Genomic DNA, 13,023 nt, shown 5'->3' with positions numbered 1-13,023 from the left:
TTCCCATTTGGCCCAGCTACCCCACAAATACAAAAACTGAACGTAGCATTATCTTTACCTACTACTACTTCTACACCTGAGCACTCTCTTAAGGACTCGAGAGAGATATGTCTTCTGTCTAGGCCGCTTTTGGTTTTCAGGTTGAAGCCACCAGCCCAACATGTTTACGTCGGTACCTAGTCTAACCTCTTTTGTTCCAGTCTTAAGAAGGGACTTCTTTTAGCCATTCAAGGCTAATGCCTACACTTACGTTCTCGATTTAGCACCTTGCTCTATCAGTGAGTTATTCACTCATTTGTCATTTAACAAACATGTTATTACGTGTCAGGCACTGTTCTTGAAAGCAAGAGATCCCTGCCATCATGGGCTTATATTCTATTAAGGAATGACAGAAATAAACATAATAAATAAGTAAATTACACTGCATGTGTGTCGGGAGGGTTAACTTCAGCAGGCCTGGAACTGGCACGAACTGTTTTCACCAAAGTACCTGCAGAGCATGCAATATACTAATTAACAGTGTTGCTTTGTAACTACGGGTCCATGGAGTTTGGGTGCATTTTTATCCCCAAAGTGTGTCAACCTTGTCTGTTACTGGAGGGAGGGCTCTGTCGTTCTAGGGGCGGGGAGGTAGGGTAACGCGAGAACATAGGTACACGACCAGCAGAATATAGAGAGGCTCCTCTAGAGGCTCCCTGGTCTGTAGATTCTGAAGCACTGTTATTGGGATCCTGTGAATCTTCAACAGCAACTAAACCCTATCTAACTGCTACCGTTGTTAACAGTATTTTAGAAAGGGGTAAGTACTATAGACGAAAAGGAAAAGAGCAGGTAACAGAGATCAGGACAGCTGGCACAGCAGGAAGGAACTACTAACGTAAATAGGGTAGTCAGGGGACATCTCACTGAGACAGTAACTCGGGCACAAAGCCCTATGGAAGTTAGAAAACTAGTCATGTGGATCGACTTTGGGGGGAAGCATGCTCCAGACAGAGGGAATAGACGATGCACTGGCTTTAAAACATAAATACGCTTGACATGTTTGAAGAACAGCAAGCAAGAGCATCAGGCTGGTAGCAGAAAGAGTGAGGGAGAGCGAAGCAGAGAACCTCTTCCAAGAACCCAAAATAATAAGGCCTGAAGTCACGTTTAATTTGCAGTTGTATTTGCAAGAGGGAAGGAAAGGGAATATTTTTAGGGATGAGTAAAAATTTAAGTGGTGAATTGTATGAGCAGTCATTATTTATGCTTCAGATTAGGAAAAATTAAAAAGATTAATAATACCCAGCATTGGTCAGAGTGTTAAGAAATAGGTACTCTTGTTCTCTATTGGTGGAACTGTTAAAATCAAAATGTATATCCATCTGACCTGGTAATTTCATTTCTAGATAGTCCACTTGGAGAAATAAACTCAAATATGTCATATAAACTATGTGCTTAGCAAAAACCAACAATGATCTAAGCATGATGCCAAGAACACCACATTCATGTTATATATACTACAATGCAGAAAAACGAAGTAGAGGTAAGATGCACTAACATGAAATTGTCAAAGACATACTGTTAAGTGAAGAAAAAGCAACCTACCAAACAATACATGTAATATACTAGAACCTCATTCGTGTAGAATGTGTGTGCACACATACATGTGACATATGTGTACAAAGACCATGGATTCACAAGGACCCAAGTCACATTGAAAACTGCCTATTTTGAGGGAAAGGAAATGAAGAGAGATGTCCGTTTATTAAATAAATATTTTTAAAACAACAGACATAGCTATTGCTCAGCATATCATAGAGAGTCAAGAGACTGTTAGAGGCTTTATTTCACCTATAATCAGATAAGAAGATCTGGATGGAGACTGAAGTAAGTTATCCATCACAGCACTAGCAAACTATGGCTTGTCTGAGATGAAACATAACAGAGGCATATGATTTACCATTTGCAGAAAATTTGGAGACATCCACAGGAATGTCTTATTTAATCTACAGGAAATGTACAGTTCTAGTCTGTCTAATTCAGTTTGGAGAAAGTCTGCAAATCTTCTCTCCAACAGGGATTCTCACGTGAAAACAAAGTGACTCTGACATTTCATAGTAAACCAGTTTACCCTCAAATAAAGAAATCACAATGAAAACTTGTTGTTGTTGTTTTTTTTTTGGTGAGGAAGATTAGCCCTGAGCTAACGTCCATGCCCATCTTCCTCTACTTTATATGTGGGATGCCTGCCACACCATGGCTTGATAAGAGGTGTGTAGGTCCACGCCCGGGATCTGAACCTGTGAACCCTGGACTGCCAAAGTAGAGCATGCGAACTTAACCGCTATGCCACCAGGCCGGCCTCTAAAACTTTCAAATAAATAAAAACTGAAAAGGTTGTCATTCAGTGTGAATTAGACCTCATAAAAAAGCAGTGTCTTTATACTTGTACAGCAGATTTTCTGTAATAAACAACTTGACACACTTGGATATCTCTGCTTCAGCCTTTGCAATTTTCCAGCTAAACAGAACAAATGCATCTTACTACAGACAAAACATTGAATTCTGAAGTAATTACCAGAGCACTTGAATGTTTACTGGTCTCTTTGCAACTTTTAGTTTTCTCTTGGCCAACCACAGTCTCTTCCATTTCTTACAAATTACATTGAAGCATTCATAGGATAAAATAATCTCTATAACTTGCTAAAAAATGCTATGTGAAAAGAACAATATCATCAACAGCAATACTTAAGACAACTCTTGAATATATTTCTAAAAGTTTTATTTTCTACACATAAAAAAAGAAAATTCAGGGGCCGGCCCGGTGGCGCAAGCGGTTAAGTGCACACGTTCCGCTGCGGCAGCCCGGGGGTTCGCCGGTTCGGATCCCGGGTGTGCACCGACGCACCACTTGTTAAGCCATGCTGTGGCGGCGTCCCATATAAAGTGGAGGAAGATGGGCATGGATGTTAGCCCAGGGCCAGTCTTCCTCAGCAAAAAAAGAGGAGGATTGGCATTGGATGTTAGCTCAGGGCTGGTCCTCCACACACAAAAAAAAAAAAAAAAAAAAAAAAAGAAAATTCAGGGGCCAGCCCGGTGGCGCAAGCAGTTAAGTGTGTGCGCTCCGCTGCAGCGGCCTGGGATTCGCCGGTTCGGATCCCGGGCACGCAACAACGCACCGCTTGGCAAGCCATGCTGTGGCAGTGTCCCATATAAAGTGGAGGAAGATGGGCACAGATGCTAGCCCAGGGCCAGTCTTCCTCAGCAAAAAAAGAGGAGGCTTGGCAGATGTTAGCTCAGGGCTGATCTCCTCACACACACACAAAAAAATTCATAATTGCCACTATCTATATTGAAATTGCATACTTACTTTTTTTTTAATTAGGCTTGGTAAGTGTTCATTAGTATTAGCCGCAGGGAACAGTGATTCGTCAATGTGTACTCCAGCTGTCCTGCATCTGTATAATTAAATTGAAGTAGTGTAATGAGTATTTGTTGCTGTCATAGTCACACAGCATTCAATCTGCCCATGTGTCAGTAATTTAAGAAATCCATGCACAGGCCATTTTAATAGACATGTGTTTAAAATAAGCATATTTATTAACAAATACAAAAGTCAATATAACTTCAATTTTCCAAAATCTTCTCTATATGGTCTTTTTAAAATATAAAAGTAGAAGAGAGAGGAGGCAAAGGAAGTATCCTTTCTTACAACCATTTTAGACTTGTAACAGGCTTCAAAATGACCAGGGCCTGGCACTCATATGCCATTAAAGGCATAATTTAAGCGTAAACAGGCCATAAAATGAGTAATTTAGAGCTAGAGGGGTTCTAAAGAAATTAAAGCCAGAAAGCTTATCTTTCCACCAAAACTAGGTTCTCGTTTTTGTGTGTTTCTCTCAGGACACCACCCCACCCCAGAGAGCTGTGATCCCAGCCACTCTTCACTGTGACTTGTCCTTCCATAACCAGCCTGTTGTCACATGCTGCCATTTCTCCTCTCGCAATACTGTTCACCTCTCTTCCTATCGTGGGAACCCCGAGACCATTAGCTATTTCCAAGCACTCAGTCTCTCAAATCTAAAAATTACGAAGATTTTCTATATGATCTCCTTCTCTACAGTTTCTCCTCTTCTCATTAATTGATACATTACTGAAATATTAATCTTAAAACATTTTACTCATCTCTTTTCAATCCAGATCAAAAATCTTCCATTACTGCTGTGTTTACAGAATAATCTCACCTATCTGTTGAGTCTTTTTAAAATATGGCCCCTAGAAAAAGTGAAAGCCGTCCCTCTGAGAACAGGAACAAGACAAGGGTGCCCACTCTCGCCACTGTTATTCAACATAGTGCTGGAAGTTCTGGCCAGAGCAATTAGGCAAGAAAGAGGAAAAAAAAAGGAATCCAAATAGGCAATGAAGAAGTGAAACTCTTGCTGTTTGCCGACGACATGATTTCATATATAGAAAACCCTAAAGAATCCATCAGAAAACCATTAGAAATAATCAACAACTACAGCAAAGTTGCAGGGTACAAAATCAACTTATAGAAATCAGTTGCATTTCTATACACTAATGACGAACTAACAGAAAGAGAACTCAAGAATACAACCCCATTTACAATCGCAACAAAAAGAATAAAATATCCAGGAATAAATTTAACCAAGGAGGTGAGAGATCTATACAATGAAAACTATAAGACATTACTGAAAGAAATCGATGATGACATAAAGAAACGGAAAGATATCCCATGCGCATAGACTGGAAGAATAAACATAGTTAAAATGTCCATACTACCTAAAGCAATCTATAGATTCAATGCAATCCCAATCAGAATCCCAATAACATTCTTCACGGAAATAGACAAAAAAATCCTAAAATTCATACGGGGCAACAAAAGACCCCAAATAGCTAAAGAAATCTTGAGAAAAAAGAACAAAGCTGGAGGCATCACAATCCCTGACTTCAAAACATACTACAAAGTGACAGTAATCAAAACAGCATGATACTGGTACAAAAACAGACACACAGATCAACGGAACAGAACTGAAACCCCATAAATAAAACCTTACATCTAGGGGCAGCTAATCTTCAACAAAGGAGCAAAGAACATACAATGGAGAAAGGAAAGTCTCTTCAATAAATGGTGCTGGGAAAACTGGAGAGCCACTTGCACAAGAATGAAGGTAGACCATCTTCTTTCGCCATACACAAAAATTAACTCAAAATGGATCAAAGACCTGAAGGTGAGACCTGAAGCTATAAAACTCCTGGAAGAAAACGTAGGCAGTACACTATTGGTCATTGGTCATAAAGGGATCTTCTCGAATTCCATGTCTACTGGGACAAGGGAAACAAAAGAAAAAATAAACAAGCGGGACTTTATCTGATTAAAGAGCTTCTGCAAGGCAAATGAAACCCGGATCAAAATGAAAAGACAACCCACCAGCTGGGAGAAAATATTTGCAAACCTTATACCTGACAAGAGGTTAATCTCCCTAATATATAAAGAACTCACACATCTGAACAACAAAAAAATAAATAACCGGATCAAAAAATGGGCAGAGGATATGAACAGACATTTTTCCAAGGGAAATATACAGATGGCCAATAGGCATATGAAAAGATGTTCAACATCACTAATCATCAGGGAAATGCAAATCAAAACTACATTAAGATATCACGTTACACCTGTGAGAATGGCTATAATCACCAAGACAAAAAATAAATGTTGGAGAGGATGTGGAGAAAAGGGAACCCTCATTTGCTGCTGGTGGGAATGCAAACTGGTGCAGCCTCTATGGAAAACAGTATGGAGATTCCTCAAAAAATGAAAAATAGAAATACCTTATGATCCAGCTATCCCACTTCTGGGTATTTATCCAAATAAAAAACTTGAAATCAACAATCCAAAGAGGCTTATGCACCCCTATATTCATTGCAGCATTATTCACTATAGCCAAGACATGGAAGCAACCCAAGTGTCCACCAACAGATGACTGGATAAAGCAGATGTGGTATATATATACAATGGAATACTACTCAGCCATAAAAAAAGACAAAATCGTCCCATTTGCAACAACGTGGATGGAGCTGGAGGGTATTATGTTAAGTGAAATAAGCCAGACAGAGAAAAACAAACACTGTATGACTTCACTCATATGTGGAATATAAAATAACACGTGGACAGAGAAAACCGTTTGGTGGTTACCAGGGGGAAGGGGGTTGGGGGGTGAGCACAAGGGGTGAAGGGGCTCATTTATATGGTGACTGACAAACAATAATGTACAACTGGAATCTCACAATGTTATAAACTACTATGACATCAATAAAAAATTTTAAAAAAAATGGCCCCTAACCATATCTATGACTATATTTCATAAGATTATCACTGTTCAATATCCACTTTGCAAATGACAGTTGAAAATATAATTAAAATACAGCAAAAAAAAAAAAAAAGAATGGGGCAAATATATCCATATTGATATAGAAAGCTCTCTAAAATATATTAAGAGTGAAAAGTAAATTTCAGGAACATGTATGTGTATTGTATTATGGTAAAGTACTTCTCATTTTAAAAGAAGTCTGGAAGATTACACACCAAACTGACAACAGTACTTATCACTAGGGCAGTGAATCTCCAAGTATGGTCAGAGACCCCTGGGGACCCTGAGACCCTTTGAGGGCATGTGAAGTCAAAGCTATTCTTATCATAATACGAAGACATTATTTGTCTTTTTCATTTCTCATTCTCTCATGAGAACACAATGGAGCCAAATGACATGTGCTATCCCAATACACGAACGCAGAAGCAGATGTGCGAGTATAACTGTCATCTGTTAAACCAAGCAGGACGCAGCACTATTCACAAGAGCCAAGATATGGCAACAACCTAAGCGTCCATCAGTGGATGAATGGATAAAGAAAATGTGGTATATACACAATGGAATATTATTCAGCCATAAAAAAGAATGAAATCTTGCCATTTGTGACAATATGGATGGAACTTGAGGGCATTACAGTAAGTGAAATAAGTCAGACAGAGGAAGACAAATTCCATATGATGCCACTTACATGTGGAATATATATATATATGAAAAAAACAAGCTCATAGATGCAGAGAACAGATTGGTGGTTGCCAGAGGCAGGGAGTGGACAGTAGGAGAAATGGGTAAATTATTTTTGTGGTTTTTTATTTTAGTTTAAATAAATTGAATTAAAAAATAAACAACCATAATACTTCGACTATCCAAAATGAAAAAGTCAGTGTTGGCAAGAATGTGGAAAAATTAAAACTCTCGTGCACTACTGGTAGGAGAATAAATTTGTACGACCACTTCAGATAAATGATTTGGAAGAATCTATGAAAGCAGAACAGGCACATTCCCTGAGATCCAGCACCGCAGCCTTAGATATGCACAAGAGAAATGCGTGCACATGTGCACCAAGAGACATTTGCAAGAATATCTGGGGCTGCAGGACCTGGAATAGCCTAAAGTCGGAAACACCCCAAATGTCCATCAACAGTGGAAGGGATATATTAATTGGGGTATATTTAAACAGCAATGAAAGTGAACTAACTTATAACTGCAAAAATATGAATGAATCTCACCAATATAACGCTGAGCTAAAGAAAGCAGTGGCAAAAGAGTGCATGCTGCGTGATCCCACTTACACAAGGCTCAAGAACAGACAAAACCAATCTATGCTTTCAGGAGTCAGATTAGTGGTTTCCTGTGGGAAAATGACCAGGACGGGGCTTCTGCAGTACTAATAATGCTCTATTTCTTCACCTGGGTGGTGGACACAGGTTGTGGTTTTGTGTCAATCTGTTGCATTCTCACTTGGAAATTTTGCTTTTTTCGCATGCGTATTTCAGTAAGGGTTTTTTAATAAAGTAAAAATGAAATCGGAAGCTGAGACTGCCCTGGCCATTTGGGGTTCTTTGTGCTACTGAACAAAAAGCAGAGAATAAGCTGTGGTGACTGATCCTGATTACCAGGTGGAAATCAGGCTGCTGCTACCAACTGGGAGTAAACAGTAAACTCAGTCTACTCACCAGATGTTTCTTAGTACTTACTCCCTAGCCCATAGGTAAGGGAAAAAAAGAGGCATGAAAGAAAGCTGCAAAAATGTAAAAATAAAAAATAAAATACGTTTTAAAAAAGAACGCAGCACGGTATTTGTAACAAGAGAACAACAAAACATAGCAGAAACCAGAGCACAGTGATACTACAGGAGTCAGGAAGCGCTTCCGGTCAGAGGCGACCACCATACTGAATTCTGAGGCGGAAGCAGGTTTGGAGGACAGAGATCTTCAGCATGGAAAAAGAGCGTGGACAAAAGCACAGCAAAGTGAACGGCAGGACAACCTTGGGAAAACACATTCCACCTGGTGTGACTGGAGTGAATGAATGGCAGTTAGGAGACCAGTGACACAGAGATCATGCAGCTCAACAAACGGCTGTATTTGGCAAACTTGTGTGCTTGGACGGCCCTTGTCCTCTGGGCCCCAGGAAAGGTGAGGAGGGGCCCTGGACAGGTCACTCTGAGGGATGAGTTCCAGGACAGGGACACTGAGGGCAAGGAGACCAGTGGGGCTACTGGGGTAGGAGATGCTGAAGATTTCAGCAAAGGCAGTGGGACCGGGGTGGGGATCCTTAAATGAGCAATATTCAGGAATAAAAACGGAAAGTTCTTGACCTCTGTTAAAGGACTAAGCAAATGTGTTTTCTTCTCTGACCCCCAAAACTCCAATCAAATGATAGGAAAGGAAAATAAAACAACATAGACCAACAGAAATAAAGAGTTGCTTCAAAGGAAACTGTTAAGGAATTGTAAAGACAATCTGCGGAATGGGAGAAACACTGGCAAATCGTATATATGATATGGATATACATGATATATCCATTCAATGGACTATCATTTGATCATAAAAAGGAATGAAATTCTGATACATGCCACAACATGGATGGATCTTGAAAACATTATGTTAAGTGAAGGAAGCCAGGCACAAAGACCACATATTGTATGATTCCACTTACATGAAATGTCCAGAATAGGCAAATCGAGAGATAGAAAGTAGATTAATGGTTGCTTTGGACTGGGGGGAAAGGAGGGGATGTAAGGGGTACAAGGTTTCATCTTGAGGTGATGAAAATGTTTTAAATTGATTGTAGTGATGGCTGCAGAACTCTATGAATATATTAAAAACCACAGAATTGTACACTTTAAGTGGATGAATTGTATGTTGTGTGAATTATATCCCAAAAAACTGTTACTAAAAAAAAAAGACACATGACATACCACTACATATCTACCAGAATGTCTAATATTAAAAAGACTGACAAATTCCAAGTGTTGGTGAAGATGTGGAGCAAATGGAACGCTCATACACTACTGGTAGGAATGTAAAATGATACAACCATCTTGGAAAGCAGTTTGGGTAATGACCCAAGAGAAATGAAAATATACAAAGACGCAAATGTGATTGTTCACAGCAAGTTTACTCAATAATCAAAAACTGAAAACTACACAAATGTTCATCAACAAGTGAATGGATAAACTGTGGTATATCCACACAATGAACTACTACTCAGCTACAAAAAGAAATGAAATGATTGATATATATGTGACAACATGGATTAATCTCAAAAAACATCATGTTGAGCAAAACAAGCCAGGCACTAAACTGTACATACTGTATGACTCCAAAGCTACTCTATACTGACAGAAACCAGATAAGCAGTTGCCTTGTGGTGGGGGGAGGGGGCAGAAAGCTGACTGTAACAGGACACAAGGAAACTCTCTGGGGTGATGAAAATTGCTCTATATTTTGATGGTGGTTGTGGTGGCGGTGGTAACATGAGTATAAATGTCAAAACTCAGTGAACCATACTCTTAAAATGGGTACATTTTTTATTTTATGTAAATTACATTTTTATAAAGTTGATTACAAAAACAAACTAAATCACCCAAAGCCTGTAGAAAGCCTACAATTAAGGGATGGGCAGAATAATGGATCTAATGAAAGAGATGAAGGGCAGGAAGGATGAAGAGAACAAGGAGAGAAATGCTTCTTCAGAATGTCTCTTTTTTAAAAGGTCCCTTAATTACCAATTTTTACCTTGAGCAATTGCTTAGCAGCTTCTCTCTCTCTCTTTTTTTTTTTACATCAAATCAGAAGGTACTTTAATGGGAAAAACTCATCACATTTCCTGTATTGTGAAATGGTAATTCTTTTTGTTTTTAATTTTTTGTTTATTGCAGTAACATTGCTTTATAACACTGTATAAATTTCAGGTGTACATCATTATACTTCTATTTCTGCATGGATTACATCATGTTCTCATGTTCACCACCCAAATACTAATTACAATCCATCACCACACACATGTGCCTAATTATCCCTTTCGCCCTCCTCCCTCCCCCAACCACCAATCCAACCTCTGTCTCTGTGTTTGTTTGTTGTTGTTATTATCTACTACTTAATTCTCCTTACCCAAGCAAAATGTCACCTATTTCCCACTGTCATAAGCAATAAAATACCAAAATGCAGGTGGCTGAGAAGCACCTGATAGAAGATGCAGATGAACAGAACCCGGATAATCCTATCAGCATAAACATGAGATTAAAGATATAATCATCATTATAATAAAGTCCAGGCAGCTCCTGAGAAGCCTCACACCAACCCCAGTGGGTAAGTACTATCATTTCTCTTATTTCACAACTGAGGAAACTGAAGCTCACAGAAGATCATTTGCCAAAGTTTACAGAACTAGTAAGTATCCTCTACTAGTTAGTAGTTTGGGGAAAGGCTTGATTCAATCAAGTAAAATGTGCGATTGACCCAGGTGACGTAGTTGTAGAAGACACGCGCTGTCCCCTTTGAGAAGCGACCCAACAAGTTACCTCTGAAGGGGTAAGATGGAAAGCTGCACAGAGACATGCTCCCTGAATCCAATCCACTTGGGTTTAATTACGACCTTTCACAACCAAGAAATAGGTGGCCCTTAATGCTGGTAATGTCATTCCACGCCTGCAAACAACTTGTGCCTTAGCATGCCTCATAAAATATTGAAGCCACTACGTTAAAACCCATGTTTACCAGGCACTCAATCAAAATCTACTGGATAAACAAAAGAAGCTCACCAGCTGGATTTCTACTTCTCTTGAGAAATGTCAACTGCTAACATCATCTCCCCATCTAGTGGTGAAGCAGAAAAGAGTTTCAAGAGATGCCCCTAAAAACAGAACTGACTTTGACTTCGCTATCTCACCGCTGCTACTTCAGAGCCCACGGGAAACAGGCGGCAGGTGCCAGCCTTCCCTCTGGGGAATCCTGCCAGGGATCCAATGCGATGAGCTTTCTCCCTCGAGAGCTAAGGATACAGCACTTCCCCCTGCAGGCCTGCTCGGGACCAACCACTCCCATTCCAGCCTCAGGACCAGCCCCGGCTACACCTGGACCAACTCTCTTACTTATGCCAAACCCTCTCGAGGTCACCACCTTGTCTCCTAAACCCAGTCAGTAAGACAATTCAGAGAGAAAGAACGAACAACATCTTTGTGAAGTTCCAACCTTCAGGCACAAGATCCTGACTGAAAAGTCCAAGTCACATACCCCGCCATGTCACATGGAGGAACCTGGGGGGTCACAGAGGTTCAGGTAACACGCTCCGTGAGCAGAGAGAAATAGCAAAGATGAACTTAAGCTGGGCTTGAGAGTGAGCCCTGACTGTGCTCACAAAGTCAGGTTGACATGTTACAGGAGGAAACCAGGGCCCAGCGGCTGAGCAGCTAGTCCAAGGCTGCACACCGTACTCGACGGCCTGGATCCGTGCTCCCGTCCATCTGGCTCTGGAGCTGCACCTTTTCACTACACCATGCTACTTTCTTGGAAAGCACTCAGAGAAGAGCTAGTATTTGAACAAGGCCGTAAGGAAAGAAGTTTAATAGCTGTATGCAAAGGGAAGGGCATTTGAGGGAAATAACAGTAAATAACAAAGGAACGCACAGGATGCGCAGGAGCGACCTGTCTATTGCTACTAGACCATTCTGCAGGTCTCAACGCCTCCCTTTTTCCTTAGGCACACAGCAGAAGCAAATCACTCTCTCACTTTCTTCCTGCCTAGTGCACTAAGGCTCAGCCCACCAGCCACTTCCCTCATCTTTCCCAGGAGGGACCACATTACTACGTTCAGCCGTGTTCACTGATCTTCAAACTAGAAGAGGTAAGTGGTGGGGAGACGTGAAAACTTTCTAAACAACCAGCAGGGAAAGTTTTAAGGCAATAACATTCCTGATCACCACCTTCCAGTAGGTATTCCCTTTGAAACTGACCTGAGACTGCAGGTTCCTGCAGGCCCTCTTTCTCTCCACAGCCTCCTCACTCACTCAACTTGGCCACGTTGACTCCAGGTGACTCCTCCACCAGGAGCCCTGGTCCCGTCACATGACCTTTGGACTTGCCATTAAGAGGCTGACCAACTCCATCCTGAAATGTATCAGGGTACATGCCCAGGGCATAAAAACCTCTGGGACAATAAAAATAGAGACAACTTATGTTATTGGTTTGATGAGTTTCCTTAATAACTTATCACATCCTGCACACTTGCCTTGGTCTATCATAAACATTTCTGTCGAGAGTGAAATAAGGCTTTAGACTCAAAGTATTCCAGCCAGTGTTGAGGGTCACATATACTAAACTGTAGAGAGGGGTGGGGATGACTGTGCCTTTTCCATTTCCCAGCTACTGTCAAATGCTGCACAGCCCTTGAGGGGAGACCCATCACGGCAAAGCAAAGCAAACGTCTCACACTGAAATGGCATTGTCCCCACATATTTAAGATAGCAAACTGCTTGGCAATCTCGACACCCATTCATACAACACGTCATGAGCTGGCAGGGAAGGCACCTTTGAAAGTGGAAGCTATTCGAATCTTAGCTGTTCCGTGAAACCAGTCCCATGCTGTTCCTAATCTAAGAGGCCCAGTCCGACCCAAACTGCCTTCACCCACTACCTCTGCAAAAGCTGGG

The 13,023-nt window shown here is 40.8% G+C and overlaps 1 protein-coding gene across 11 annotated transcripts in view; it reads right to left on the bottom strand.

Moving 5' to 3' along the window:
* Positions 1-13,023, bottom strand: part of MCPH1 (microcephalin 1) — a 245,714-nt gene that overhangs the window by 213,647 nt on the left and 19,044 nt on the right. For 10 of the 11 annotated variants that reach the window (XM_058524909.1, XM_058524899.1, XM_058524898.1 and 7 more), the window contains exon 4: positions 3,353-3,440. In XM_058524909.1, coding sequence (XP_058380892.1) covers positions 3,353-3,440 — 88 coding nt within the window. Of the gene's footprint in view, positions 1-2,560; positions 2,696-3,352; positions 3,441-13,023 lie in introns of those variants that run through there. The other variant, XM_058524908.1, reaches the window with a different exon arrangement.

The sequence above is a fragment of the Diceros bicornis genome, chromosome 29 (assembly GCF_020826845.1).
Source record: "Diceros bicornis minor isolate mBicDic1 chromosome 29, mDicBic1.mat.cur, whole genome shotgun sequence".
Taxonomy (NCBI): domain Eukaryota; kingdom Metazoa; phylum Chordata; class Mammalia; order Perissodactyla; family Rhinocerotidae; genus Diceros; species Diceros bicornis.
The sequence above is the reverse complement of the archived record's forward strand: the minus strand, read 5'-3'. Positions and strand labels throughout refer to the sequence as shown.